This window comes from Mustela putorius, unplaced genomic scaffold (assembly GCF_011764305.1).
Source record: "Mustela putorius furo isolate JIRA1106 unplaced genomic scaffold, ASM1176430v1.1 tig00000095_pilon_pilon_pilon, whole genome shotgun sequence".
NCBI classification, from domain to species: Eukaryota; Metazoa; Chordata; class Mammalia; order Carnivora; family Mustelidae; genus Mustela; species Mustela putorius.
Window position 1 is genome coordinate 18,733,368 of NW_025421280.1, and position 27,733 is coordinate 18,761,100.

At 49.5% G+C, this 27,733-nt stretch overlaps 1 protein-coding gene across 14 annotated transcripts in view; it reads right to left on the reverse strand.

Annotated features, from left to right (window-relative positions):
* CACNA1D (calcium voltage-gated channel subunit alpha1 D) overlaps nt 1-27,733 on the reverse strand; it is a 296,472-nt gene that overhangs the window by 58,835 nt on the left and 209,904 nt on the right. For 13 of the 14 annotated variants that reach the window (XM_045078797.1, XM_013052914.2, XM_004738203.3 and 10 more), the window contains 16 exons: nt 25,183-25,343; nt 24,041-24,266; nt 23,700-23,907; nt 20,954-21,074; nt 17,905-18,019; nt 17,454-17,523; nt 16,542-16,608; nt 15,649-15,796; nt 12,933-13,062; nt 9,517-9,576; nt 6,691-6,797; nt 5,211-5,298; nt 4,285-4,392; nt 4,141-4,193; nt 2,574-2,720; nt 659-860 (listed from right to left, as the gene is read on the reverse strand). In XM_045078797.1, coding sequence (XP_044934732.1) covers nt 659-860; nt 2,574-2,720; nt 4,141-4,193; nt 4,285-4,392; nt 5,211-5,298; nt 6,691-6,797; nt 9,517-9,576; nt 12,933-13,062; nt 15,649-15,796; nt 16,542-16,608; nt 17,454-17,523; nt 17,905-18,019; nt 20,954-21,074; nt 23,700-23,907; nt 24,041-24,266; nt 25,183-25,343 — 2,011 coding nt within the window. The remainder of the gene's footprint in view (nt 1-658; nt 861-2,573; nt 2,721-4,140; nt 4,194-4,284; nt 4,393-5,210; nt 5,299-6,690; nt 6,798-9,516; nt 9,577-12,932; nt 13,063-15,648; nt 15,797-16,541; nt 16,609-17,453; nt 17,524-17,904; nt 18,020-20,953; nt 21,075-23,699; nt 23,908-24,040; nt 24,267-25,182; nt 25,344-27,733) is intronic. The other variant, XM_013052920.2, reaches the window with a different exon arrangement.

Here is a 27,733-nt window from a genome sequence, read left to right on the forward strand (position 1 = left end):
CCTGCTGCTGTTTAGACTGGTTCGAACAAGACAGCAGATAACGAGACTGACCCCAGTACGGTCTTGGGCCCAGGTTTAATGTTACTAACTTTCCCTGCAGTGGGATAGGTTATTTCTTCCTGAGTCAATGGTTCTCAAGCAGGGGCAGACATTGGGCAATGTCTGGAGAGGTCCTTCAGTTGTCACAAAACCTGGGGTGGTGGGTTGTTACTGAAATCGAGGGGGCAGAGGGCAAGGGATTCTACTAAATATCCTATAAAACCACAACAGAGAACTATCTGGCCTAAAATGTCAGTAGTGCTGAGGTTGAGGAGGTCAGACACGATCCCCTGGAGGACTGTGGGAGGGGCAGTAGGTACTTCCTGATTCTGAGCTATCACTAACAGGATACACCCGCAGAAGGTGGCCTAAGCGTTCTTTGATTTCTCATCTGCAAGGTCGGGTAGATTTTCACAATGACAGGGTCTCGTCTGTATCTGGAAAGCTGACTCTTCCCAGCAAGGACTCAAATCGGCTGAGAAGGTGCTGCGAACAGGATCTGAGCCCCAGGACAGAGAGCGGGCGCACGCCCTTCTCCAGGCATGGAGGAAGCTGGCCAAAGACAAGCCGCTTCTCTCTTGCTCAAGGGACAGAAGCCCAAACAGTGTGTGACTTTAACCTGATTTTTGTCCAGCTCACAGTTCTTATACTCTTTCTCTCCCTGCTCCTGAAATGTGACGATGACGAAGCCCACAAAGATGTTCATCATGAAGAAAGCCACGATGATGATGTAGATGATGAAGAAGATGGAGATCTCCACGCGGTAGTTGTAGACGGGGCCGACATTCTCTCCATTCGAGTCGATGGCTTTGTACAGCAACCTGGAGAACAGAAGGACCCGCTGAGCCCTGCCTCACACTCAGACCAAACGGCCGAACCGTGTGCCTCTTCTGACCCCCTCCGTGGGCCTTGCCTGTCCAACCCCTCCCCAGGAGCCCACCCCAGCCCCCGGATGCACACAGGTCTCCGAGGCACCCTCCTCGGCTGGCATTAGGCCCAGCTGGCCAGGCACCCAGAGGAGGGAACACCTGAGATACACTTGGTGATTGATGTTCTGAGGGCTGAAAAATACAAGATTTCATGACGATTCAAACTTTTTAAAACTTTTTTTTTTTTTTAAAGATTTTATTTATTTATTTGACAGAGAGAAATCCCAAGTAGATAGAGGCAGGCAGAGAGAGAGAGAGAGGGAAGCAGGCTCCCCGCTGAGCAGAGAGCCCGATGCGGGACTCAATCCCAGGACCCTGAGATCACGACCCAAGCCGAAGGCAGCAGCTCAACCCACTGAGCCACCCAGGTGCCCTTTCATGGCGATTCAATAGTGCTCCTTTCTCCTGGCAGGACAGAGGAGGGACAGCATGTCTAAGACATTAGTGGAACTGAAAACTGTATGTATGTCAACGAAGAGAATAAGCAGCAACCTGGGATTTCCAAAGAACTAAGAGAGGAACCCCAAACTGAAATAGACCCAGAAATTAAATATATACCAAGCAGAACTCTCAATAGGGTAGGGGGGGATACTGTAACACCCCAAGTTAAATTCACCCCCACATGGATGTAGACTCAGCCCTGCCCAGCCATGCACCCCGAGGCACCCTGTGCCAGCCACCTTCCCATCCATCTGGAAAGGCAGATACTAGAGTCGTCCCTGTCATATGGAAGCTCAGAGAGCGATCTAAGTGACCAAAGTCACACACCTCAGGGGCAGAGTCAGGAGACGAGCCCAGCCGCTTTGAGCGCCAAGGCCCAGGTCCATGGTCTCCCCTCGGCTTCCACCCTGATTAACTAAGGCACACTGCTGAAAACCCGACTGCAGCCAGTGCCTCCGCCAGCAGGAAGGGGCTCCCTCCTGCATCTCTGCTCCCAGACCCATTAATTCCCTCATGAACAAACTCCACCCAACTGTCCTTGCATTGCACAGGATTCTCCTGTCAGTAACTCCAACTCTCCCATGCATCAGAGAGTTCCACCAGCCCCGAGAACCAGCCCGTCCATCTTCCGCCATTCCTCTAGGCGTGGCAACCTGGCATCCGGACTCCGTGTACATAAGTACATTCAGGTGGCGGGGGCCGGAGCGGACATGGGCATCAGAGCAGGGAAACAAAGGCTCAAGAGACTTTCTTTTCATATTCTAGCTTTTCCCTTCTCGCTGGATTTTTTTTTTTTCTTTTATGCTTTACTCATCAAAATCCTAGCCATTCTTCAGAACCCTATTCTGCTCATCTCTGATTCAACAGATCCTCCTGCCTGGTCTAACTGCTTGAGACTCTGACTAGGTTTGGACCTTGAAGGCAGGAGCATGTCTGGACAACTGCTTCTTCCACGGTGCCTGACACAGCACAGTGCACAGGGCCGGTACCAAACACACCTCTTAATGAATGAGCGAAAGGGTCAGAAATAGCATGTTGGCAGCCATCCGTGGCTGGCACACGTTAGAACTCGAAATGAAGGATGGAATGGATGGATGGATGGATGGATGGATGGACGGACGGACGGACGGCTTGGGACACTCTCAGGAGGTTCTCTATACTCACGCAGGCCAGCCCTCGAATGTGGAGACCGTGAACAGCGCCATCATAGCAGAAAGGACGTTGTCGAAGTTGAAATCACTATTTTGCCAGATCCTCTCACGGACCACAGGGTTATCAACATCCCCATCCTTGTAGAGGATGAAAAGCCCCCTAGAGAGGAAAAGAAGTGTGGGTCATCCTGGCTTGACATAGTATCAGTCACAGCTGCCCCCAGCCCACATCCCAGCCCCACAGCTGAACGCCATGTGACTTTGTCTTCCTCCTGCTGTGCATTTCTTCTACTCTAAGGTTCCAGTAATCACTGAGTACCTACTAGTTTAATGAGCACCCCCAGAAAAACGAGGCAGCCAGCCGGCATATGCCTGATAACACACGAAAACTACCAAACAATAAACACCTCTCATATGCAAGGGCTCTGAGCATACACTGAATGATCAGAAGCTCCAGGATGGAGCATTCTGGAAGCTCTGGGAAACCAGCCCAGGTATCCTCTTAACTGCATTTTGGTTGTCCTCAAATTCCTTCACTTTGTACTAACAATAGTCCCAGTTTTCTTTCTAAAATAATTCTATGGTTTCTGATACACAAGATCTGTCCTTGAGTTTCATTTCTGGAAAGAGACCCATGTCCTTATGTCACCGATGGGGAAGCAGAGACTCAGCGAGACAAGAGAAGAGGTCTTCTGCCTGCTGCCATGCCACTCAGTGGCAAGAGGTATTCCCCCCGCCCCCGCCTGTGTAGATGGTGGCCCTGGGGGTGCACAACCAGTCATGTGCAGCCGGCACACTCCAACTGCACCTTCTAGTGGACGGAAACCCCAAACACACGCAAGAAGTATGAGCAGCCTTGCTCCCAGCCAAGTGCACCCAGACCTCAGGGGTGCCATCCCCACAGGATGGGGAAACGTGGACTACCCCACGGTCTTACAGCTCTGGGCAGTGGTTTCGTGTCTGTCTTCATGTTCTTCTGGACATCCTGGGAGAAGAGACACAGGTGTTTCCCACCTAGTACCTCCTCTGTCCACTCTTGTGAAGAAAGGCATGCCCAAGATGTGGGAGCCGGGAGCGAGGGGTGAAAGGGAGCTGGGAGAACCTGTCAGAAGGGGCGAGCCAGCTCCTGAACGCCAGGGAGTTGACCTTCGAGTTCTGGTTTGGGGAGGAATGGCCCATACAACTGGAGGGAGGGGCTCTCTGGGGGCACTTGTTACTTGTTATTTTAGGTTTGGTGTGCACCCCCCCATTTAGAGACTCCATGGCAAACATCAAAAGCCATTTATCCACCCTTTTGGGGTTTGGGGTTTGAAAGTTTGGAACTAGAATGAGGTCACACTTGTACCACAGTGTGATTGTGCGAAATGCCACTGAATTGGACTGTTTAAAATGATTACTTTTATGATATGTGAAGGTCACCTTAATAACCACCTCCTGCCACACCCAACTCTCCAGCCCTGGGCTGAGCACACAAGCCTCTCTTGCAGTCCATGATGAAAATTTCTGAAATGTTAGCACAAAAGGATCCTTGAAACTTTCTGTTCTTCCTCATTGCCCACTCTGGCGTTCAGAACACCCACCTGCACTCTTCGGGGTTACTTTTGGCTTCATCTGTACAGCGATAGAACTTCCCCTGCATATACAAGAGATAGGCAGTGAGACGCAGGCTCCCCGCCGAGCAATCAGCTGAGCTTCCTGCCAGACGGCATGTACGTTCCCCTTACCTTGAACAACTGGACCCCGATGCAGGCGAACATGAACTGGAGGAGGGTGGTGACGATCATGATGTTGCCGATGGTCCGGATGGCCACGAAGACACACTGGACCACATGCTGGGGAGAGAGGGGGGCCGGGGGAAGGCGGAGGAGGGTTACCCGCTCTGTGCTTTCAGCCTCGGGCTAATCTCACACTAGCCAAGATTTTCCAGGTTCGTGTGCATTTTTGTATGATTTTCCAACCCTGAGTTCTCTTGCACTCATTTTTCAGGTCGGTATCTGTGAGGAGTTACTCCTGAGGCATCGTGGCCACCCAGGAGAAGAACCCCTGAGACCAGCCCCCTCCCTGGTCTTCTCCAAGGGGTTCAGTCTGGGGGTGCCTGGGTGGCTCCGTCGTTAAGCGTCTGCCTTCGGCTCAGGTCATGATCCCAGGGTCCTGGGATCGAGCTCCGCATCGGGCTCCCTGCTCAGCGAGAAGCCTGCTTCTCCCTCTCCCATTCCCCTTGCTTGTGTTCCCTCTCTCGCTGTGTCTCTCTCTACCCAATAAGTAAAATATTTAAAAAAAATAAACAAAGTGATTTAGTCTGAAGAAACGCTAACAGGCACACAGGTCCACAAGGACCCAAGCCCCCCATAAACAGACTCCAGAAAATGCAAAACCTCAGACCTTTTTTACGACCTACATGAGAATAGATTCAAAGACCAAAGTAAACCCAAGAAAACATTACTAACAATTTTTAAAAGTGATAAACAGCAATCATATTAAGGAAAATAAAGATAAAGTCATTTGTAAAATACTTCCAGCACTTGCCAGAGGCAGTGTTGCTGGTCAGAGATGTCCTTTCTAGACGTACAACCAGGTAAAAACCCATCAAGCCTCAGTCCAGCTCTGGCCCCAACCAAAGTAGCCCAGCCCAGAGGGCAGAAACCCAGACCTTAAGTCCTTTTGCTCTGTTGATCGCCCTGAGTGGCCGCAGGACCCTTAAAACCCTCAGAATCTTCACAACAGAGATGGCGCTGGATCTGAGGAAAGAGCACAGAACAAAGGCCGTGTTTTACAGTCAGATGAGATGCTCTGAAGTTATTTCAGCTGGTTTTCACTTCAGGACCACTGCCCGTGTGGAGCTGAGCTCACCTCTCGCCATGACATACACACTCACATGCATGCACAGGTCTTTCTCTGTCTTGTCCACACTCCAAAGCACTTCCTGAGCCAAGCCCAGGAACGCTCCCAGAGGCCCTGACTCAGGGACCCAGCTAATGCAGCAGAGGCACAAGTTAGGAAATCGCTTTGTTCTTTTCACTCCACATAAACACGAGGTAGTACTTGGCTTTTAGGCTGCAATTTTGGTTGGTGGGGTTTGCTTTCTAAGTTGGGAGACCTGCTCCATGTGGGGCTTCTCCAGCCTCTGAGGAGTTCACTGTTGGGATGCAGTCATCGCCTGCTTGGGGAACGGACAATGGAGGGGATGTGGGACGTGCTGCTAGGAGGGTACATCCTGGGGGAGCCTGGGAGGTGGCACCCTGGGGGGAGGGGCAGGTTAGCTAGACTAAGGGGGAAGGGGCTCCAGGCAGAGGGAGCAGAGCTAGGAAGCCCCAGGCTGGAAAATGCAGATGACCGGGCCCCGCAGGTGGCCAGAACACGTGTTCAGGAGGCAGCAGCAAGGGCTGCAGGGGGAGAGGGCAGGCACACCTGGGAATTTAGGGAGCTGCAAAAATGCTGTGAGAATGTCCCCTCCACCTGCAACTCCTGGCTCTTTCCCTCTGGGCAGCGGTGGGAGGTGAGGACTAACACTTCTGAGGGGGATGCAGCCTCCCCATGGAACTCAGAGGTTGTAGGTGAACACATGTTCTCATATAGGGTACTGAGGCCAGCACCTGGCTACACCTGGAGCCTCTGCCCAGGACCCCTTGGGTAGAGCAGGCAGGCAGCCTGCCACTGGGCCATCCCTAGGGCCCTAACTTATAGCCTCTGCCCCCTCCTAGCTGAAAATTGTAGAAGCCAAGAGGAAGGGGTCTTGGAGATCGAGGGAAACCTTCAGGAGCCAAGCTAAAAGGGTCCCCAGAGGCCCCCTCCCCATCCTGAGAATCTAGGACCCAAGAATTGAGGTCCTAGACGAACCCGAGCTAGAACCCGGCTTCCTTCTCTCCCAGTCAAGACTTCACTGTTGAAAGCCAGGATCACAAGAGAGTAATAAGCTCCGCCTGGCAGGGGGCGTGGAGAGGAGAAACAGGAGAAAGGATGAACTGTCCCAACGCTTTCCAGCATGCACACAAGCTACTGTTTCCCGGATAACTGAAGGTAATTGTTAAAGTGATGCCTAGCCTTTATGAATCATGTTAAAATTCCTCACATTAACCATCCTGCCCCAGAGTCTTGTGCCCCCACTCATGCACCCACCCCAGACTACTTACTGGATCCCGAATGATACCAGGGACACCCCGACAACCAGCATATCCAGCAGATTGAAATAGTTCCTGCAGAAAGCCCCTTTGTGGAGGAAAGCTCCAAAAGTCGCCATCTATAAACAGAACCATGAGTGATTTATAGATATATATATATATATATATATATATTTTTTTTTTTTTTTTTTTTTTTTTTTCTCAGAAGAAAAGAAACCTGGGCTCTTTACAAAACCTTGAGGAAAAGAAAGTAGGACTTTGGTAACAAGCATGCACTAGGAAGCCAGAAATGTCAACCAACAGGGCTGAGCAACAGAGTATTTGTTAAAAAATGGAAAAGGGGCAGCCGATTTCAGATGGGTTTCAAAAGAAGAGACCAGTCTGACTCCATGGCAGCAAAGACAAGCTGCGTGTGGGAGTCCAACATGGGCAGGTCCAAAGAGCCTCCCAGAAGGGTGTGTGTGGCCTCGCTCATTAGGATATCATCGCTGCCCAGATAACTCGGCTGCCCCACAACGTGCTGGCTCTGGCCCCTGAGACCCCAGGACAGCCTCTGTCACCCCAGCATGTCTTCCTAGTGGGGCTAGCAGAAGCACAGGAGCCCGAAGCCCCCAGACTCTCTGTTCAGAGACTTGCACGGTTTTACCGAGAGGCCCCTGCCTGCTGCCAGCGGGTGGTCCTCAGTGAGACATCCAGTTTATAAGGCACCGCCAGGTCCAGTGACTCCAGCACATGCAAGGGGTGGCCCGGAAGCCAGCACAGGCTTCTTCCCTGGGCAGTCAGTCGCCCTGCCCTGGAGTCCCACGCCACATGCACCTAGAGCCCGTACTACGGGGGCTCCAGACAGGGGCCTACCCATAATGCAAAAGGACTTTAATGAGGAAATTCCCAGAGTAAAAACAGCAAAAGTACACCAAGTTCATGGCGAATTTTAAAAAAAGAAAGAAAGAAAGAAAAAAAAATGGCGGAGAAGACTCAGGTGAGTCCGGGATAGAGGGCCAGAGTCAGGAAAAATATTACACTGAACCATATGAAATTGCCAGCACACCACTGTTCTTAAGTGACAAAAATGCCAATTTCATACGATTCAACAGAATCGTCACAGAGTCTCCCCAGCCTTCCCACGGCCGGCAGGAACTGCCGCTTCCGATGTGAGATGCTTCTTGGCGAGTCTGCGTTCTCTGAATCCTTCTGGGTTGAAGCTTGTTTTTCACACTCTAACATGTCCTTAAAATGAAGATTAACTTGGAAGACTGAAGTCACAGAGGCAAATATCCAGAGATTTAAAAGCAGGAGTTGTTTTAAATTTCTTTTAAATAATTCTGTATCTCGTTTGCCCTCAAGCCCAAGAATAACCATATCCATCTAATCACACACACACACAAAAATGTGGGAAGTAAAATAAAACCTCAAAGAACCCTGCTAACAGACTGAGGGGAACATGTCCCCTATTCAGTTTTTTTACCAAAAAAAAAAAAAAGAAAGAAAGAAAGAAAGAAAAGAAAAAAAAGGGCAGCTCGGAATCAAGTAGAGGCAGGGTGAGTGTCCTTGACCCACGAGACCTGGGTATGTATGTGTCCGGGTTCCTCACTGTGGTGATGCCATTAGAGTTACTAAACTGGCCAGGTTCTCACTGAGGAGAGAACTCTCAACCACAGTCTCTGGTTTAAAGGCAGAAAAGTGAATGTGAATTTTTAGGTTTTTTTTTTTTAAACAAAGGTTCAAACAGAGGTTGGTTGGTTTTGTGCTGTTGTTTTTATTAAACACCACTACCAAAATAAAGGAACTCTAAGTACCCCATTCCCTGGCAAAGTTCAGCGAGGTTTCATTTTATAAATGGTTTTGTAAAGAGCCCAAGTTCCACAGGAGTCTAACACAAAATACATTTTTTTTTCCCCACGATGCACACATAAAAACTCAAAATGGTTTAAAGACAATTGTGGTGAAAATCTCCCTGCTTATCTCCCCACTCCGAGACGACTGCTCTGACAGTTGTCCTGGTACGGCAGTGACCCACACCGCTTAGCAAGTCGGGGGGTTCTCGACTGTCTGTTGCGGGTCTCCAGACCTCGGGGGCCTTCACACTCAGTCCACAAACCACATGCGGCAATGGCAACTCTGAGCTCATGCATGGGCGGTACATTTAGGGTACCCCGTCCAAAGGGCGCTCCTTTTCTTTGCATAAATGTAAGCCCATTCATTAAAACAGATATAAAATGTCTTAACACAAAAAGACCCAGGTTATCTTGCAAATACCATTGCAAGAAAATAGTGTGTTACTATTTCAGGCCACTGAAAACAATTCAGTCCAAGAAAGGAAGAGAGATACATTCCCTTCGTAGGATAAATGCTTCTCCTCTGACTCTGAGGTCAGGAAAGGCGGAAGAAGGTTCACACAGACTGATGTATCTGTCATCAGACGACAAGTTTCAGAGGATATATTTAAAAAGCAGCAAAATAATTTCCAGTCACTATGATGAAGCCAAAATAGGTCCTACATGCATTGAAAGGTTAAAAAGAAACAGCAAAAACAAGTTGAATGGTTACGGGGGGGGGGGGTAAAATTCTTTAGTTAAAAAAAAAGTGTAGCTTGATCACAGAAGGCAAAAAATAAAAATAGTCAAAAGCACTTCACGCTTCTCTGCCGCGTGTCCCACAGGAGCGGGCCCCTGAGACACGTGGCTGTAGAACCTGTTACCTTCAGAATGATCTCAAAGGCAAAAGTGCCAGTGAAGACATAATCTGCGTAACCTAGCATCTGGAAGGTAAACAAAGAATTGCAACTATTATTGCTACGGCTGCTTTGGGGCAGGTGAGGATCAAGGAAAGAGCCATTACCTTTAACAGGATTTCAACGGTAAAGATGGCTGTAAACGCATAGTCAAAGTAACCCAGTATCTGCAAGGTACAACATGGAGGGCATGAGACACAGGCATCCAGACAAGTGGGGACAGCCGCGCGCCCCCGGGGCAGAACCCCCACATGCAGGCAGACCCCCGTCCCCCGTGACAGGTCCGCTGCTGGGGTGGTGGGGGAGGACAGGGGCAGCCCCTCCTGGCCGGTTATGGGTCAGCTCTGTGACCAGAGAAGAGCATGAGGGGACACTCACCTCCTCTAACCACGCATGCAGACTCGCTCCCCTATCTCGGGTCATGGACAGACAGAGGCCCATTTCTAGAAGTGTTTTATTAACACAACATTTGCTTGTCAGGGTATGGCCCTGGCCGACTGGCAACATCAGGTAACCTCGACTGTTATACGTGATGTTGGATTTTTCATTGCCTTTTTGGCCAAATAGAACAGGCTGCCATCTAGCTAAGCTTCGGGTTGGTAGGGAAATGTAAACAAAGGTGCCAGTGGCATCCAGGGGGGCCAGAAGCTTCCACGTGCCCCTTCGGATTCCAGCCCAGGTCATCAGGGAGTCAACGCCCTTCCTTCCCTGGAGTGCAGGGCTGGGAAAGTCCTCAGTGAAGAGTTTGACTCTACAAGTGAACCTGTGCTTTTACGTCTCGAGTAACTTGGAAAGTACAACTCTTGGCCTCTGCTCTGTATCTAACACCGCCCTCTCCTGGCACTGGGTTTTTGCTTGGTTTTTACCCAGCTGGGCCCAAGCAAAGACAAGACTGACCTGGACTTTGAATTATCAGTCCAGCTTACAAGTCACATCAGAGTTCCTGAAAATGTCATCTACTCTCCAACTGAGTCCTGCTCAGGGAACCCTTCTGGGGTCCCTGGTTCTTCTCAGAGCCACAGAGGAGGGCAGGTGAGGGAGGATGAGGGGGGCAGTGGCCAGAGTCTGACTGCTCGACCGAGGCTACTCGGCAAAGGGAACCCTTTGCCACAAAGATGGCAGCCAAGAGGCTGCCACTTGCAGAGGCCATCTTGGCTGCTGTCTTGGCTGCCATCTTGGCTGTTGCTCTTCACAGCCGTGCCCTCCGGCTTCAAGAACACTGAAGAGATCAGAGCCAGAGGGACTGTGGAGAGACCCCCACCCCCCTCAACCCAGACCAACTTCCTTCAGGTAACAGAGGAGGATGCCGGGGAAGGGTTAGGCAGCAGCTGCTCAAGCGGCGCAGCCAGGAACCTCCATCCTCAAGGAGTGGGATCTGGGGAGTGCTAGCCGAGAGCCCCGGGGCCTGTGATGCGAGTCTGGGCTCCAACCCAGGGGAGTCCTTGATAGCTCCACCACGGTGAAGGCAGGGACCCCCTTGCAAAGGCCAACTGTCTCAGCTTAAGTTCTCCACAGGGCATTCATTGCCCCAACTGTTTCTGTTTTGAGATGTCTAAATTTTGCCGGACACCTTTTGTATATTTGTGTTTCTACCCAGGTGATGACGGTGTTTCCAGCACACTGCAAGCCCCTGGCCCTTCCTCCATTCTAGGTCACAGCAGGACTGTTCATGTTAGAACTCCCCACGTAGCCAAGGCAGATACTGTGGCCCCCACACCAGCAATCCAGCTTGGTGCCGGAGGCCAGAGCTCCTCTGTCCTTTCCTCATTCATCCCACTTCCGCTAATAACTCAGCAAATGTTAAAACAACAACAACAAAGGCACTGCATGAGTCCACTTACACGGGGGGCGTCTAAAGTAGCCAAACCCTTAGTTGGAAAGAAGGGAGATTGTCGGGGGCTGGGGGAAGGAGAAATGGGGCCACGTTCAATGGGTGTCAAGTTTCAGTCACGTAAGATGAGTAAGTTCTGGAGACCTGCTCTACAACCACCGCCTACTGTTAAGAATGCTGGCTCATACACTTAATTTATCAAGGGGGTAGATCTCCTGTTAAGCATTTTTACCACAGTAAACACTGTAGTAGTTTGCAAGCACTACATGTACCCATATGTGCATCTGTTTAAAAAGAATAACATTCTTGGAAAAAGGGCAGGGAAATAAACTCATGGGGAAGTAATTACAATAAAAAATGAGAACATGAGGTCCCATGGAAATGAACTCCTTGGCAGTCTATGTTCTAGACTAGCTCCTGACCTATACTCTGTCAATAATGGTTGTTTTTTTTTTTTTTTTTTTTTCCCAAACAGCTTCTTCCCCTTGTGATTCACTTCCATGATAGACCTCAAGGACACCGAGGTCTTCGTGCCACTTGAACACTGAGCTAGAGACAGCCTCAGTGTCTCTAACACAAGCCCTGACCTGTGAGTGCAGATTTGGGATGGGTGCAGGGCCTTCCTCTCCGCATCAACACCAACATGTGCCCTAGGAGGGGAGTTCTTCTAAAATCTGCATATCAGAGTGCCCATGCGTTACCGGTCTTATAGACTCGGGTTGCTAGGCTGCATACCAACAGCCCTGGAAATGAAACGATACAACACAAGGCTTGATGGTCACAACCAAAATCCTGGGAGGCCGATCTGGGGATTTGTCTTAATTCTCAAATCTCTAAAAATCTGATGACCACAGAGAGGTACTAACCAGGCAAGGCAACAGTGCCCATGGCCTCATATGCCTGTGGGCCTCCCTCTCTTGGGTTTCCTGATAATGGCCTGAAACTGAGCTAGAGGATCCAAGCCAGAGCAGGCAACAGACTACAGGTCTTCTGAAGCTTTGAAGCATTCTCAGTCTTTGGAATTTCTCAGTGCTGAACAAACTGAACTGTTAAGATGGGAGAGCTTAGGCAAGAACTATTTTAGATACAGTTTCTGAGCAGCCCAGAACAGAAAACTTAACTGGCGACTTGTTTTCTTTGTAAAACTGCCTCCTAGCCCCACAGAGCATGGTTCTTCCTCTCCACCTCACCATGGGGCTCCACACACCATCCGCCCCTAACTTACGTTTCCCCCAGTGATGAGACCAAGTGGTCCCATGTGGGCTAGACGTCTTCCCACCAACCTTAAATACAAGCTTCTGGGCACACGACCTACCTGGTTCCATTTCTCCTTTCTCTCCTGTTGGATGTTTCCAACAGGGCAGAAATCTCAAGATAGACGTAGATGGGAATTTGGCCAGGGAGGGGGAAAGAGGGACCAAAATGCTGGCAGCAAGGGACCAAGAGAAGAAGAAGCAGGGCTCCCGAATGCACTGTGAGTCACTGCAGAGTATTTAAGAGGAAAGGCAGGGGACAGGATTCAAACCAGGCTTGTCCTGCTAAGACACAACCCTCCTGGCATGCATGACCCTTAACACCAGCTGCCTCCGGGTGAACGAGAGGCCGCCTCTAGCCTTCAGCCCTGCCTGAGTGACGGCCCCTGCCAGAGAAACCAGGGCTCGGCCCAGCCCCCCACCCCGGCGCATGGCTTACAGTGTTCCTGAAGGAGTGGCTGCGGATGGGGTCCTCGGCGGCAAGGGCGGCGCTGCTGAGCATGATGAAGACGAGGATGAGGTTGGTGAAGATGTGGTGGTTGATGAGTTTGTGGCAGCCCACGCGGATCCTGTAGGGAAAGCTGCTGCATGGACACGGCCCTAGGTGGGGCGGGTGCCTTCTGTGTGCTGGGACTACTTGTTGGGGACAGGTCAGGCAAAGGACAGCGGTCTGCTGTGCTGCCTGTGCCCCAGCCTGGCCAACTCCAGTCACCGGACTGTGAGCCCCTGGAAAGTCCCAGAAGGCAGACCCCAAGGGCCCACAGTGCTACGGCTCTGTGGGTGGGCTTCCTGGAGACATCAGTCATCAAGTCCTTAAAAGTGGGGATTATTGTCAGGCTGCAAATGGAGAAACTCGAGGCTTACCCCTTTGAAATTTCTTAAGGTGACGCAGCCAGTAGGGACAGAGGGTAATTCCCAAACCAGTTGGACGGTGACAGTTGCCCCTACCCATGGCTTCCTATTCCCTCCTTAGGAAGGAACCTGAGCCCAGAGCTCATGGCAGCAGCTCACAGGGAGAGCAAAGGCTGAAACTTTCAGCCTGAAAATAAACAAGTCATGGGGATGAGCAGTACGGCACGGGGACGCTCATCAGTAACATAGTAATGATGTCATCGTGGTGAGCACCGCGTAACGTATAGACTTGTCAAATCACTACGTCGTATGCCTGAAACGAACACGATACTGTATGTCAGCTATACTTCGGTTAAAAATAAAAATTAAAATCTTATACTGCAGCCTGGCTGTATGAAAAGGACTAGTAGATGGGCTTGGTAAAATCTCCTGTTTTGTGGAGCTTCTAAGTGCCTTTTTTTTTATTTGGTTTTTTGTTTTGTTTTGTTTTAAGATTTCATTTAGTTATTTGTCTGAGAGATAGAGGGAGAGAACACAAGCAAGGGGAGCAGCCGGCAGAGGGAGAGAGGGAAGCAGGCTCCCCACTGAGCAGAGAGCCCGATGCAGGACTCGATCCCAGGACCCCGGGACCATGACCTGAGCCGGAGGCAGATGCTTAACTGACGGAGCCACCCAGGCGCCCCTTTTGTTTTTGTTTTTAAACTTTGGACCTGACCCCCAAGCACACCTGAGAACGTGGAGCAAAAGTCGAATCACGCAGGAATTGTACAGGGATCTCAGGCAACACGTGACAGCGTCTTCAGGGTCCTGCCGTCCCTGACATCCCATAGGCTAGTCAGTGCCAGACTACCCTTGACCTCAACTTTTCACTTTCGAATTTAAAGATGTTGTTTTGAGCCTGTAGAATACATGTATGTTTTCCCTTGAAAATATTTTCCTTTTTCACCTTCAAAACTGGACTCAACTTTATGAGAAACCTCCCTTTGGGAGCTGCTTCGTGCAGGAATATGCCCTGAGGCGGGGCAGGGGGCGGCGGGGGGGGGGTGCAGGGAGCTTGCAAACTGTTAGCAGTTGAGTCTGCAGAACACGTCCCAAGACAGTGAGTGCAGGAATGTTCACGGCTTTGGGGGGTGGAGGGTGGAAATCAATCTATTCCTTCAATATATGTAGATCCAGCGAGCTGTGGGTTTCAGTATATCAATCGAATACCTTTTTTTTTTTTTTTTTTAAAGAAGACATCCAGGGGCACCTGGGTGGCTCAGTCAGTTAAGCATCTGTCTTTGGCTCAGGTCACAATCCTGGGATCCTGGGATCGAGCCCCATGTCAGGCTCCCTGCTCAGCGTCGAGTCTACTTCCCCCTTTGCCTCTCCCCTCTGCTCATGCTCTAAGTAAACAAAATCTTTTTTTAAAAAAATAGACACCCAAACTCTCAACAGGGATGAATTATAAAAACTACCATCAAATCCTCCAGTTACTAAGGACGGCAGCCTCGCTTCCCACCTGTGTCTCCTCGAGGACTGTGAAATCCATAGAGTTTTTCTCTGACAGCCAAGAACTGCTTCTATAATTCTAGAAACTTTTCCAGGAGCCATTCATTCCCCCCGGTATGCCATCTGTCTCAGATGATTTAAAACCTAGAAACCAGCTAGTAAATAAATGTCATCCTCTTGCGGTCCTTGTAAGGACTGCGCTCCTGGTGAGCACCTTGCCATTTTAACACAAGAAATGCTATTTTAAGCAGGATAGCGTCGAACTGAATTGAATAGCTACCACCTATAAATATAAAATATCATTGAGCAATATCCCTTTATTGCCATAGAACCCAACAGGGACCAGTGATTCGCTGAACTGGATTACAGGATGAAGATTCTGCGGGGAACTTGGCCACGAGATTCTCATCCCCAAGGAATCTCAACAGAAGGACCCACTCATGAAGAAGGGTCCTCTGGATTGGAAAACACTTCACGGGTGACAATTCATGGACACCTGAGCCGTGGGCTCTGGCCAACACAGGGGCCAAAGGGGAGGAGAATCTGGAAGGGTGCTTGTCCCAGGGGCTAGTCATGCTCCTAAAAGCACCTCCATCCAGGAACAGGACAGCCAGGAAGAGACAAAGGACAAAGGCAAGGCTGGAGGAAGACAGGGGTCAGAGACGACCTAAGGACTTCAACACATAGGCACAGAAGGGGGATGGGAACCACCCTCTTATAGCCCATCTCCAGCAAACCTCCCCCCACCCCCAAGCAATCTGCAGGGTAACACGGAGACACAGCAGCAATGAAATTAGAAACTGGGTATTTACGGGTTGGTCTTGCTCAGAATGAAGAAAGCACTCCCTTCAGGAATGGGGGCGATTTTCTCCTTCATGTTCAACTCTGAGATTCTGCGAGGACGGGGGCCGGCAGGGACCTCGGGTTCATCCTCCTCCTCCTCCTCTTCCTCTTCCCCTACTTTAAATGAGACACCTTCTGTACAGGCATGAAAGCATGATCGCATTTGGGGCTGAATGACGGTTTGCCGTCTCACGTGGAGAGTAAACCTTCCCATCTCTCAGCTTACATTGAATCAAAACCCTTCTGAATACGGACTGAGTGGCCAGGAAGTGTGCCTGTCTGTGACTGAGTGCGGTTCTGGGAAGGAGGTTCCTAGCAGTTCCAGGTCGGAGCTCAGGCAGAGGGAATCTGCAGTGGGACTGTCACTGCCTGCCCGCCAGCCCTCACTGTTTCCCCAGTAGCCTGCCACTTCAGGCTGAAAAACTGTGTGTGAGACTTCAAGCCACACAGGACCATCATCCGCCACATCCTGTCCCCGGCAGTCCCTGCTACTTCAGCCAATAAGAGCACCAGCCAATGTGAAAGGGTCAGGCAAGCAGTGCTAATGGTAGGAATGGCTGGCTGCCCCCTTAGAGAGATTTCCCAGAAGAAGAGGGGCTTGCCTGGATCCACTCTCATTTTCTCTTCCCACCTGGAACTGGGGTTATGTAAGCTACCTGCATGACCAAGGGAAAAAAAACAAAAAACAAAAAACAGGGCTAACTGTTCCACAAGGGGCCTGGACCCATGGTCTCGGCAGCCTCCCCACCCACCAGCACCCCAGCTGGCCTGGCCAGCCACAGACGGAGCCCCTGATCACAGCATGGTAGCAAAGCCATATCACCTATGAATGAGAGCCTGTCACCGGCCTCTGCAACCGTACCTGGCACATCACAAGGTGGGTAGGGGTCCTTGTCTTCATCCTCTTCTCGATAGTCATCAATTGTAACCTAGGGGATGACAGAGAGGTCTTGGGAGGAGGGGAGACTCTGACTTCAATGCACTGCAGAGGACCCAGTTCAAGACTCAGCCCTGCCGTTCAGCACAGAGAGAGACGCTCTCTCCAACGTGCACACGGACAGGTGTCCCCAGTGATGACTCTACTTCAGACAGAGCTCTGAGGGCAGAGGAGAAGAAAACGAGTATAACCCCTACCGGCCGTGGCTGGCAGCACCATCCACGCCCCCCTCTACCCAGCACTGTCCTGCACACTGCATGGTAACTGCACAGCAGATTCCTGTTTCCCTGCTAGCATGCGAGCTCCATGCATGTAGGGACCTCGTTGGTCTTCTTCGTTGCTGAGCTCCAGTATCTGCCACACAGTAACTGCTCAAGAACAAGTAACCACTTAAGGAACAAACAAATGAATGAAAAATCCAGAGCTGTCCCGAGTGGGATGAAATTTGACACCATAGCCCCAAGCACCCAGATCCCGGATCCCAAGATTCCCTCTGGAGGCAGACATCTATTAACAATCCTCAATTTTAACCCCTAGTGAGAAGATACTGACAAGGTCAGGTCTGATGACACAATTCCAATAAAGAAAAAAAAAAGAGGTCCCCCCAGTCAAATACTTATCATGTTAGTTATCTGGTGAAACACTGATTAATCACCAGTGAGCTGCCTAAATTCACTCAGAATCCCCCTGGGAAGCCAGTGTCTATAATGGTGTGCCATACTCTCACCCACCAGAACATCACACAGGATACTTCTCATGGTGTAAATGGTACATTTATGATGAGATCAACAGATTCATTTTGAAACAAAAAGCAGAGAACTGTTGCGGGACGTATACCTTATTATCACTGTTGGCTATCTGGTTGACTTCTGGTTTGTTGTTCTTTTTATTCTCCAGGCTCTCTTTTCTACAGAGAAAAGAACACGAGAAACCGAATAACCGTATTGCTATGCACAAAAATGCTAATCCAGATTCGGAATCCACAGTGGCCTGATGAAGGACAGAATTTAACTGGAAACAACTCTAACAGCGAGAACAGAGCACAACCCACACTCAGAGCTTCCCGTTCCCCTTGGTGCGCTGGGTTCATTACACAGATCACCTTATTAAAATTCTCCGGTGAGAGCTCATCAGCACCGAACGCATCATTTATTTTATGACACCAAAATTAACCACAGGGATTCTTTAAGCATGGGACCACGTGACTCTTACTCTTAGCTCTGAGGGAAGGAGAGCTGAGGGCCCAGGTTCTACCCAAGATTCATTCCTCGGGTGAAAATACGATTACCTGGCAATCTTTTTCCTCTCCTTCTCTTCGGCTTCCTCTTTCTGGGCAGTATTCAAACTTTCAGCATCAGCCAGATTGTCTACAGCAATGGCCAAGAAGACGTTCAGCAGGATATCTAGTTTGTCATATTAAGGGAATGGCACGATTTCTAAATGCAACTACTGGTGGTCGACGATGTCAATGTCACACCCCTCTGTGCTCTGGAAGGCTGGTAACAGGTGACTGTCCCCTGAGAGCTGTATTCATCTGGGAAGACCAGAAGGCTACAGCCTGCTTAAAAAAAAAAACGAAACCAAACCAACAAAACCAAAACACCCCAGAAACCTGTAGAAGACAGTCTGGAAAGAAGCAAAATTAAGATCTACCTAAAATGCATGAACACCTACAAACTTCAACATTTCCTTTTATAGGCACGTGTGTGTGTGTGTGTGTGTGCTTGTACCAACACGTGTGTCTGTACACCGATGTATTCCCAGCTATCATACACACTGCATGAAACAATCCATTCCATGAACATAGATGTTATGTGTTTTGCATTTTGCTTTGTGCATTTTGTTTCTTTTAAAACACGCATGTACCTATAACATATAAATCCAGTGCATGCTTTCTCAAATAGACCCTTTTAAAGGCTACGCATTATTCAAGATGATGACTGCACAAAGCAGTCTGAGTCTTTCTCATCTGAAATGGTCTTCAGTCTGCGGATACTCATTCATTCATTCCCCCCACAAATGCTGATGTACTGCCAGATGGTGCCCACCTGTTCTTTTGAATGGCCCCACTATAGCTATATCTTTTACTGTGGTGGTTGCATTTTATTTTTTCAGATCCTAAAAAGTCAGGTGACTGAACAAGCTATCAGGTTTTTGGCTCTTACTATATAATGTTATATGTGTGGTTTCCTGTGATAGAAAAAAAAAAAAAAGTAATTCCGAACAAGTTTCCCAAGTCTCCTGGAAGATGCCTGTTTCCTACTCACCAGCAGTTAAGTGCATTTTTGAGAAGCATGGGGATCAGAGGGACATAAGTCAAGATGGCTCCTTCTGGGACAATGCTTTCTCCCTGGCTGATGCATGGTCATCTGTGCGCAAGACTATGGGAGCCCAGAAACCCCAGGCCCTGTGCAATCTGAAATTTCAGCCGGGTAACACAAGTGTAACCTAACAAGGGACTGACGTGAGATAGCTTCCGGGGAATATCATGCTTGACGAATCTATTCAAGTCTTTAAAGAGGATAGAAACATGAATAAGCTGTATTAAAACTTTCAAAAAGCCTTTGATATGTTAGACTACGCATTAAGCAGAGCCCAAGGAAGCAGTCTGTCTTGGGCTGGGTGAGGACTTGGTAACACAAGCTCCCCTCTGATACACGTGGGGCAATGGTGGCTCAGGTAGGGATCAGTGCAGGACTAACTGTAAGGAGAATTCCTACCGATGATCTCAGTCAAGAAATCATGTACCCTTAGTCTTGCAAGGACACCAGACTCTTCTGAGTATTGGAAGGCACATCCAGAGTAATAAACCACAAGAAAATCTTGCAAGTTTGTACAGATGGTTTCCAAGAGCACACACCCATCATCTGTATTGAGAGGCATTACCCAGACCCTCTCAAAGAGTGGTGGGGTCTGGAATTCATTCAGAAAGATCCGAGCATCTCCAGCATGCCGCGGACTGTGCTGGGTGCTACGGACACGATGGACCAGAGCCCCTACTCTCATGTAGCATCTATTCTAGTTGGGGAAGACAGAACATAAACTACTTAAGCATTTCAGAGAATCGCACATGTATTACAAAAGAAACAAAACACACAACATGTAACAAGAATGAGTGTGGCCAGGGAATACTTCTCCACAGACCTAAAGCCGGTATATTGCTCTGGCCCCAAGGGTCTGCAGAGGAACGTACAATAAGAAAACACTGATCATTCCTTTAACAAGCATTTACCAAGGGCCACAGAGATGTGAATATAAAGAGACCCCTGACTCGAGAAGTTTACCATTGAGCTGGCGGGACGGAGAAGCCCCCATCCCAAATCCAGTAGGATCTGGCCCCCCATGTGCGGTGGGGGCTATAAGGATAAAACCGGTAGGAGAGCTCACCCGTAGGCAGGGGGGTGTTCGAGCTGCCTGAGGGACTAGTGGGGCTTCTAGGTATTGTCCTTAGAAGTTTGCCCTGGGGCTTCTGCCCAGAAGACAACTCACTAATGAACCAGAACCAGAGAAGATTAAGGGGGAAACAGCTAAAGGAATCTGGGGCTTCTTAGGAGAGGAATCCAGGTAGGATTCTTTAAAATAAAAAAGTGAAGACCAAGAGAAGGTGTGCACATATTTGTACATATTTCACCAAACCCAACCCTCAGCGAGGGTCCCATATGCCAGGTCTATGCCAGTCAGCGAGGTCAGAGAGAGAGAGAGAGAAGACACAACCGAAAGTTACAAGGTCATAAAGGGTCTGATTGAAGGAAAGAGAGATTCAGAGTTCCAGAAGTCTAGAATTGGGGACTGCCTCTTGCCAGGGAAAAGGAATAAAAGGAGTCAGAAAGGAGCTCAGAGCCTAACAGCAGTCAGCCAGTGGAGACTTTATCCCAGAGATGTACAGATCAGCAAACCCAAATCAGGCCCGGGGAGCTTATGTCAAGCCACCAACAGTGGGTCCCCATTGCTTAGGAAAGGTCTCAAGAGACACAGATGTACCCCTAACCACCCAAGCATGATGGCATGGAAGACAACTCGGCTCTGCCCTAAGCCTTCCCTTGGGACCTGCACAGGAGCTGGGCCGCCGAGCTGGGCGACAACAGGAACAGCCCATGCGCGGTCCCATGCTCCTTTCCACAGCATGCTCATTCCTCAAAGCCTACTGGGACTTTGACCCCCCTCTGCCGTCCCAGCAACAGTGAAGGAGGCAGATACTGGGGCTAAGGAAGCAAAAGCATTCACCTCCCCATCCCAACGGCCGCCACTGCCACGGGCCACCACCACCATGGAAGTGTGGACAGGGAGAAACAAAATGAGATGGTGAGGACCAAGCCCCAGCCCAGCTTGAAGGATACAGTTACCACAAATGAAGAGGATGATGAAGTAGATGCAGACGATCATCCCCGATGAGGAGGGGCCGCCGTAGGCCATGATGCCGTCATACATTACAGCGTTCCAGTCTTCCCCTGTCAGGATCTAAGAGGCCAAAACCACGGTCAGCCCACATGCACGCAGCAGGACCGCAGCTCCCCACGGCCCGCCGGAGCCCCCTGGGGGCTGCCCACATCGGGTTCTAGCTGCCTTTCACTGTGCTCAACAAATACTTTGGGTAGAATTTTCAAAACGCTTTTTCATTTACACAAACCAGGAGTTAATGCCTCACATGAAAATAAAGCAACACAACATATAAGACTTACCTAGTCTCAGATGACGCCCCCAGCCTGCACCCATGCCCCGAGAGCATGCTGTTGACGCACCTTTCTCCAGAACCCCTGTGCACGGGAGCACCCAGGGGTTGATGTCTTCTCAGACTTATTAGACATAAAGCATGTCATACTTTATGAATTTTCTGCATTTGCCTTTTTTTTCTCCCCCACTCAAAATATACTCTAAAGATCCATGTCAGTAAGTGCTGTTAGTCCTTTCAATGGCTGCCTATGATCCCACATGGTTCCTCTACACTGGAAATGGAGAATTAGACCCCTGAATTTGTAGAGGCAGGGAATTCCAACTATTGCATGTGAATTTACAAACTACCCAGCAAGCAGACACTATTAACTCCCTGAAATTTCACGTGGAAACTTCTCTACTGATGATATAACTCAGTCTATCCTGGAGGTAGGATCAGGTGAACCTAAACAGCATTTAAAAAAGATACTACCTAAAAAAATAAGAGTAATAAGTAAATATAAATAAACCAGACTCTCTTCCAGAGAGAGAAAGAGAGAGAGAAGGCGTACTCCTGCTTCTTATTGTCCATCTGCACCAGACTCTTTAAGAAATAAAACTGTCACAGCTCACAACCCAACAGAAGTATGGGCGAAGGATTTCAAAAGATAAAGCCAATTCCCAGGAAAGGAACTTCGTGGCTCTTAGTCACGTCAGAAGACATTCGGGTTTACTCTGGATAACAGAAAGAGGCATTAAAGCTACAAGACATCATCTTCACCTGTCAGACAACCATCCCGCAGTTTGAACACCCACTACTTTGAGGAACATGCAGGCAACAGTATCAGCGTCAAAAATGGACACACCCCTTCAAAACAGCGATTCCACCTCTGGGAAGTTTACCCCATACATCTACGCTCCCACACGTGCCCATGGTGTGTGTTCAAGGTCACCCAACTGAGCCGAGGCTGAACACAACAAAATTCTCTTCGGCTAGGGACTGGCTACGGAATTAGGGGACATCCACACCACAGAATTTATGCAGAATCGAAAAGTAGGAGGCAAACTCATATGGATCATTAAGTCAGATTCCTAAGGACACTTGAAATAGTGAGAAGCTGGAAAATGGCAGGTAAAATGAGCTACCATCTACATCATAGTACATTTACTGGGAGGGAGGCTGGTAGGTAAGTTCACTGATTTACACCCATGAGCAAATGTATCTCAAAGAACACACAGAAACTACTCAAGGGTGGTTGCTCCCCAAAGAAGAAATTGGTGGCTGGGTAGGAAGGAGACTCATTTGTTACTTTATATCCTTTTGTAAACATCTGAATTTTGTGCCATACAGACAGGTACTACCAAAAACTACCACCACCATACAGGTTTCTTTGAATGAAAACAGAAAAAAAAATAACTAATCAATGGCTTAAAAAATAAGTGTAACCCCCTCCCCCAAAATTAAAGTATATTTCAAAAAAGTATGGCGTATAAAAGGGAGAGTAATTCTATTCACCTCAAAATGAACAAGTGGAAATGAATCTTACAGATCATTCCCTCTAGTCTCTGGGTTTTTGTATTTTTTTTTCCCCACAAAGGACAGTGACTTTCCAAGGTTAAAGAGCTGAGCACGGCTACAGCCAGGAGGGGACCTCGATGTCTGTAATCCCTCCCACCAGGCAGCTTTCTGCCTCCTGGGCAGGGCTCCGGGCCTCACAGACCTCATGTGTGAAAAGCGACAAGGGCAGATGGGTCTTTAAAATGTCTCTGCCACTCTCTGTTTAATGAAAGGTTTGAGCTCCCAACATAGGAAGAGGGGGTTTAGAATGCCTCGGCTTAACGCCAGGTGGGGCGTGGAGGCTCGTGTCCTGAGTACGGGGCCATTTGTACACCTGCCACCGTCCCTCTGTCTCAGTCTCATCACCTGCACAGGCCCCCCTGGCACGGACACGTCAGAGCCTACCACCCCCCTCCTTCTGACACGGCAGAAGGGAGAAGCAAGGAGGCGGAAGGCTGTCACAACTCTTATCACCCTGATTCCTCTGACTACACAAAGCACAAGGGCTTTTAGAATCCACCTCTTTGCACACAGCTGTTCGAGTCCACGATCACAAAACTGTCCTGCAATCAAAAATTCACAAAGAACAGAAAGAGGATCTTAGAGCCTATCTCCCCGAAACCTTGGAAACCTCACAAAATCAGACAGATGTGTTTGGCTTATTATCCTGCCGCGTATCCAGTGGTCTTACAAAACATGAAATCACGCCACCTGAACAGCCGGAATTGAGTGTGCGACAATCCATGTCAGGGGTGCGAGAGCTGTCGGAGCATTACTGGGGCAGAGGTCTCTAATCCCAGCAGAATCATCTTGTCTTTTCCCCAGAGGCGAAGGGACAAGGCAACATCTCCCACAGCCTCCTCACGAGGGCTCACCTGGAATACCGTCAGAAGGGCTTGCGGGAAATTGTCAAAGGTGCTCCGCTTGGTCTGTGTTTCGTCGAAATTAAACTTGCCACCAAACAGCTGCATCCCAAGCAAGGAAAAGATGATGATGAAGAGAAAAAGCAGAAGCAGTAGCGAAGCGATGGACTTCATGGAGTTTAACAAGGAAGCCACTAAGTTGCTCAGGGAAGTCCAGTGCCTACAAGTCAAGATGGGGGGTGGTGGTGAGTGCACAACGCCCATGGGACACAGCAGACATTGCGGGGCTGGGCCGCTGTGGCTCGTCACACCCCAGCCGGAAAACACCTGCCGCGAGGTACACGCCATCTCACCTGGTCACCTTGAAAATCCTCAAGAGGCGCACACAGCGAAACACAGAGATCCCCAGGGGAGACATGATTTCCAGCTCCACCAGGATGGTCTCGGTGATCCCACCGCACACCACGAAGCAGTCAAACCGGTTAAAGAGAGAAACGAAATAGGCCTGGAGACCCAAGCTATACATTTTTACCAGCATCTCGCAGGTGAACAGAGCCAGGAGGACTTTGTTAGCGATATCTGGAAAGACAGAGGGTCTCCTCGTGGGTGTGGCTCAGACCCCCCCCCACGTCTTCCCAACTAGTCTCTGCTGGAAACGCCCCAGTGCCTTGCCCTGGTCTTCGCGACGGCCCCCATTAAAGACACTGGGCACCATGTTTATGGTCTGTGTGCTGGCTTCTAGTCCCGCTTCTGCTACCACCTAGATGTGGGACTTTGGAGAAGTCCCTTAAGTTCCCTGTACCCCAATTTCATGACTATTAAATGGGGGGGGCAGCTGACCACACCATCTCTGAGGCTTGCAGCCCTACAAGCCTGTGATTCTGCATTTACACCAGCATATTATATTTTCTGTTTCAGTGGTCCCAGAAAGGCCAGTCTGGTCTTGCTTAGGGCATCATGACATAAGAAGCAGTTGTCCATCAAGGTGGCTTCTAACCACAGAGAACAGCACCCAGCAGGCTGGAGAGCTGGACAAAATAGCGCCTCCCCATGGATCACAACAGACCTACTCAGAACAGGCTGTCTCTGGGGATGAGCTCCAGTCTGGCACCGGTGGGGAGCAGGGCTTCCAGGTAGAGGGGCAATAACCACTTGTCAAGAATACCGTATGGGAAAATACAGCTGCCAGTGGGGACAGGGAGAAGGGACATGAGGTCCCTTCCAACTGCAAGATTCCCTGCCCCTAGGCTGTCATAGGGTTAAGACAAGGAGATGCTCTGGCATCAGCTGGCCCCAGCACACCATGTGGGCTGTGGGGCCCCACCCCCCGCAAACTCTGGGTACAGCCTGGATTTGGACGGTTCCTCGGTCTTCCAGTACCCCTGTTAATGTCCTGTCACTACACACAGATCAGCTAAGACGAAACTGTAGCCGGACAGTCTCAGGAAGCCCTAATTTTGAATCAGAATGAAAAGAACACAGCCTCTGTTCGCACCTTGAATCTGCGTCAGCCAGTCAGGCTGGTTGTAGTGCTCAGAGGAAATGGTTAAGGTGTTGAGGAACACCAGGACAATAACCAGCCAGTAAAACGTGACAGACTTCACAGCAGCCCGACATCTTCTGCGATTGAAGCGGTTCCAGCGGCGCCAGCGGCGGCTGCAAGAGAAGCAAACGCGACCGTGAACAGCAGATGCGGCGTCTGAATGTCCAATGGACGTCACGGGGATGTTAGCAGTTTTTAACTCTGAGGACCCAGATCAGGGGGTGCAGGAGGGAAAGGCGAGAACACACAGCATAGAAATGATGTTGGTTCTCAAATACAACTTTTAACGTGTAATCTTGACTGGATCGTGCTATCGGTTTCCTACCTATGGCTTTAGACGACTCCATAATGTGCCATGCACCGTCCTCAAACCAGCTAGAAACATCTAGATATTCATAGATTCGTCGGCAGATGCAAAGTGGAGCCTGTACACAGATATGCAATTTACATTCCCACCATATGGTACATGGATCTGTTCAGACTGGGGTGCGGAGAGCCGTTTGGCTTCTCGTGCACATCTCTTGCGGCATCTCGATCATCATACGGAATTTATCAGGCAGCAAAGTGCTCCAACCCCAGTTTTCCTTTTAGGGAAACTTCTGGTCCTTTCTTAAATCCGGGAGGTTTCTCTGGAGCCTGGCAGACTTGTCAAAGCCGAGTAGGACATGAGTCTTCATACTGAGTCATCAGGTGCCCTTTCTAACTAGTGATGCTCAAAATATACTTTCAGGAGAAGAGCCAATATTGAATTGTGTTTTCATACAAATAAAATGAGCCGAGCCAGACAGACAAGTACCGTGTCCTCCACTGACTTTCAGTTCCGGTGTGTAATTAGGGTAAGTATTCCCCCCGCTTAGCCTGTTCCCCTCCGTGGGAAACGTTCCCTGCCTCAGGATGGATTGGCGAAGTGGGTCCTGGGAAAAGGCCAATCGAGAGGGGATGTCAGCCCTGTGCAGGCTGTGCTCACGGATGGGGGGTGGTGGGCATGTCCTCTAGGGGCCTGAGACAGAGCAATACCCTGGCTGCCTCCTAGCTGCAGCCCAGGCTGACCCAGCTGCATTGCTACGCTGAAAGCACCGTAACCCAGGGACCGGGCAAAGAAAGACTTGGGCCCACTCTTCAACAAGACCTGCAACAAGAGAAGTGCGCTTTGCTCTTGCTATATGGTTTCCAGCGGTAACGGGCTGGAAACACAATGACCAGTGTAGAAAAATCCCACCAAGGATGCTGAAGCCCACCCCCCGAGGCTGGATTTCTGCTGTGATGCATACTTCAGTACACACAAGCAAGGTGGTCTGAAAAAGGACTCACGTTGGGTCAATTTACGCTGTCATGACAAGGCTCAGGTGTCTCCCAAATCCCAGAGGCCTGCTGCCTCAACCCCAGCAGCCCTGCAGCACTCCCGATCCTACCCTTCATGGGGCTCCAGACACTGGGTCTACGGAGGTGAAGAAGGTGCACTGTCCCGGGACCTCTTCCCTTGAAAAGCATGCAAGGGTGGGGCAAATAATTATCAATCCCTACTTCAGGGCTCCTCTCAGTGTGGGCTGGCTCTGGATAAGAGGGTAAGAGTTCTCTAGGGGGCAGACTGGGGGGTGGGGGACTCCATCCACAGGGGACTGCATGGCCCAGGGGATTGAGGTGGGAAGAAACAGAGCTTGGTAAAAACGGACAGCGGTCCAGTATAGCCACAGAGTGGGGAGGGTAGGAGGGGTATCAAAAGATCAGGCCAGTGAGCGAGCCGGGGGCCAAATGATGAAGGAATTTATATGCCGTCTGGCAGACAGGGAGTCATGGAAGGGTTTCCGATTGTTCTTTTTAAAGTCAGGTTTGTTGAGATACAATCGACATGTGGTAACTACTAATATTTAGGTACAGGGTTTCTAACCACCATCTCAGTCAAGAGGTAGAATATTTCCATCACTCAAAGGACTTTCCTTTATAAGAGTTAACCCATCCTCACCTCAGCCCCTGGCAACTACTGATCTGCTTTTTGCTCCTATTGTTTTGTTTTATCCAGAATGTCCTATAATAGAGCTTTCTGAGACTGGCTCCTTTCACTTAGCAAAAGTGAAAGGCTCCAGACTCATTTGTGCTGTTGTATCTATCAGCAGTTTTCTCCTTATTGCTGAGCATCCTTTCACCATATGCATGAACTACAGTTTGTCTTCCTCTTCACCATCGGATGGGCATTGGAATTATTTACAGTTTTCCGCAATTGTATATAAAGCTGCTATCAACTCATATAAAAATTTCTCATGCAGGCATATACCTTCATTTTATATGAATACGTCAGAAGTGGGATCGCTGGGTCATGCGATAAACATATGTTTAACTTCCTAAGAAATGGCCAAGTTGTTTTTAAAATGGCCATGCCATTCACCATGCAGGAATGGGTGGGAATTCCTGCTGAGCTGCATCCTTGTCAGAACTCGGTATTGTCATATTTTAAAATTTGACCCACAGGTATAAAAAATGATCTAAAAGGTATGCAGTGGTGTCT